Source organism: Trypanosoma grayi (genome assembly GCF_000691245.1).
Source record: "Trypanosoma grayi strain ANR4 Tgr_1497_V1, whole genome shotgun sequence".
Classification (NCBI taxonomy): Eukaryota; Euglenozoa; class Kinetoplastea; order Trypanosomatida; family Trypanosomatidae; genus Trypanosoma; species Trypanosoma grayi.
In genome coordinates, this window is record NW_008827115.1 from 1 (window position 1) to 2,996 (window position 2,996).

A 2,996-nucleotide genomic window follows, 5' to 3' on the forward strand; every position below is an offset into this window, starting at 1 on the left:
GACGGCACAACGGGGGGGGGAGGGGAGCCGCACGCCAGACTCGCCCGCGGGCACACACGCACATGCACACCCACACCCACGCCCCCGAACTGCCTTCCTCCTGCCTATCATCACGTGTTCTCTACCTTGCAGAGGGCACACACGCCAGTCCATTTGTTTTTTTGTTTTGCCTTTTTTTTTTGTTTTTGCTTTGGTTTTGGACGAGGCGACACACTCATCCTTGTTCTCTGGTGACAAAAATTCCTTTAACCTTTTCAATTGGCAAGACGACTATCTCTCTTTTTCGTATTTGGTCTTTGTCGTTTTATTTCGGCTGCTGTGCAGACGCGTGTCTTTATTTCGTACGCTCTAGAATCTCGCTTCCCACATTCTCATTTTATGTGCTTGATTGTGCACAACGCGCGTCTTATTGGCTCCCTTCATTCCATTTCATTGCTCGCTTTACTTCTCTCGTCACCTTGCTCACACGACTTCGCTTTCTGCTGGCATTGTACACCCACAGAAGGACTGCGCAGCAGTGGTGGCAACAGTGGTAGGGCTGTTGTTGTTGTTGGTGGTNGGGGGGGTCTGTCTGAGTCGCGCGAATCCTCAACATTTATTCTGCATTTTTAATCATCGCTCTCATTGTGAGCACTTTTTGTTTTTGTGTGTATTTTTTTTTTTCCTCCTTTCCTCCACTCTCGTCTTCTCACACACACACACCCCACCTCCTCCACCCTTCTTTACCCGTTGTGCATGCGACGTGCAGCTCACTTGAGCCCGCAGCGTCTCTTCAGTTTTTCTTTCGTATACTCTCACGGGTACCTCCTGCTGCGGCACACACTCCGCACCACACATATATGTGTACGCACAGAAGGAGCACTATTTGAGGGGTGACACGATGAAAGGAGCACGTCACAAACGCCGGCAACTCCTTGTTGCGTGCAATTCCGGCTTCGTCCGGCATACTCACCTGGTCTACAGCGTTGTAATTCGCCTCACGTGAGCGAAGCAAGATGCAGCACCTTACACACACCCTTTCAATTCGTTTTTCTCTTTTTTTTTTCGTGGGGGGGGCGGGGGGTTCGTTCACCTTAATGTCCCTTCAAGGATAGCATATCAGAGAAAGAACCACCGGTCATTCTAGCATCGTCAGAGTACATGATCTTTCATACGGCGTTTTCAAGGCATGACGCTAGTTGAAACGAAATCCGGGCGGCACAACGGAGGGCAGCATCGAGGCAACAGACATCTGCTGCGGCTGCTGGCCAGCGAGATACATGGGCCGCGCTGTTTGTTGTGGCTGCTGCTGGAGCTGCTGCTGCAAAACTGGCTGTTGAATTTGCTTCTGGTTGGCCTGCTGTTGAAGCTGCTGCTGCTGTTGAACCTGCTGAAGCTGGCCCAAAGTCATCGCCATGACGTACTGTTGCTGGCCGTTAGGAGCAACAATGGCAAAACGCTGTGGTGTCGCGGCAGCAAAGTTAGCGTATTGTGGCGCCATAAACTGTGGCGACTGTGAGCCTTGCTGCAGCTGTTGAGTGTGGTGTTTCTGCTGTTGTTGTTCCTGTTGTTGTCGTTGTTGCTGCTGCTGCTGTTGTTGTTGCTGCTGCTGTTGCTGTTGTTGTTGCTGTTGTTGCTGCTGCTGTTGTTGTTGTTGCTGCCAGACGTATTGCATCATCGCTTGTTGTTGCTGTTGTCGTTGCTGTTGCTCCTGTGGGGCCTGAACCACCTGCGCAGCAAAGCCGTTGACACCCTGGTTGATTTGTTGGGCAGGCATCATCGCCAGTTGATATCCTGTAGATCCATCAGGGGCCCGAACGGGCAACAATACCTGTACAAATCCAGGTGGCACACCGCCTGCTACCTGTGCCTGCGGCTGCTGTTGCGGTGTCACTGAAGTCTGTGACGGATGCGGCGGCGGTGGCGGTGGCGGTGGCAGAGCTGACGGCAGCTGGCCCATGTTGAGGGTCTGCAGCAACGACCCGTTGGGTATGGGTTGCTTCTGCTGCTGCTGTACCACTGCTGGCTGCGCCTGCACACCTGCAGGGAAGGTGCCCGCAGGCATCATCTGTGCATTCGAGGCGTAGACTGCGTACGGCACTGATGGCGGCGGCTGCATCACCGGCACCGCACGTGAAAACTGCTGGGGTGACATTTGCAGGTGCTGCGGCATCGGTGGCGCACCGTGTGGCTGCTTTGCCGGGGCGCTGCCGGCCCACTCGTACGGTGGTGGACACTCCTCCTGGTGCGAGTACGGCGGCAGCGGCTTGGCGCTTGTGTCAGGCAGCATTGGTGGCGACGCCCGTTGGCTCGCGTGCTCTCCGAGCTGCGCCTGCGATGAGGGTATGGGAGCGACGTTGGGCATGGAGCCTTCATTTGACGTCTGTGTGGGGGTTTGTTGCCCGCTTGACGTCAACTGCGGATGGCCACGCGAGTGGCTGCTGGAGAAACTGTGTACTTCGAGCGGCTCGCCCGTGCGTGGCGGCGCAGGTCCTTTGGGCGGCGCGGGCGCTGCTGTTGATCTGGGGTCCTTTGCCATCAGCCGCAGCTGTGAATCGTTGTTGTTGACACCACTGACGTCGCTGGCCCCTACGTTGGGTGCGAAGCCCACGACAGGCAGAGGCGGAGGCGGGGCGGACGATGACTTCGCTTCTACATTGTCATCGTCGTCGTCGTCGTCGTCCATGCCAATCATCTGCCGCTTAATGTCCTCCGTGAGGCGGAAGAGGTCGGCGTCGTCGTCCTGATTGGTACGGAAGAGCTTTTCGTAGTCGAAGTCGCACATGTTGCTATATTTCACGCTGTATCTGGGCGTATATATATAATCCGGTGACCCCTTCGACTCTTTATTCTCTTGCTTTGGTGATTTGGCTGATGTGTGTTGCTGTTGATGTTGTTTTTTGTGTTTTCGTTTGTGGGGTTGCTTCTACGGCTGATGTGGATCCCTGTTTCTTTCCTCGGTTTGCTGTAGCGCTGCGGCGTCTTTAGCCGATGTCCGTCCTTTCCCTTCCTTTGTG

The 2,996-nt window shown here is 54.9% G+C and overlaps 1 protein-coding gene across 1 annotated transcript; it reads right to left on the minus strand.

Moving 5' to 3' along the window:
- Positions 1 to 1,174: 1,174 nt before the first annotated feature.
- On the minus strand, positions 1,175 to 2,764 carry DQ04_14971000 (hypothetical protein; the record flags this gene model as incomplete). The annotated part of the gene is made up of 1 exon (XM_009317236.1): positions 1,175 to 2,764. One exon carries the CDS (start codon positions 2,762 to 2,764, stop codon positions 1,175 to 1,177), a length of 1,590 nt encoding a protein of 529 aa, XP_009315511.1.
- Between the last annotated feature and the right edge of the window lie 232 nt (positions 2,765 to 2,996).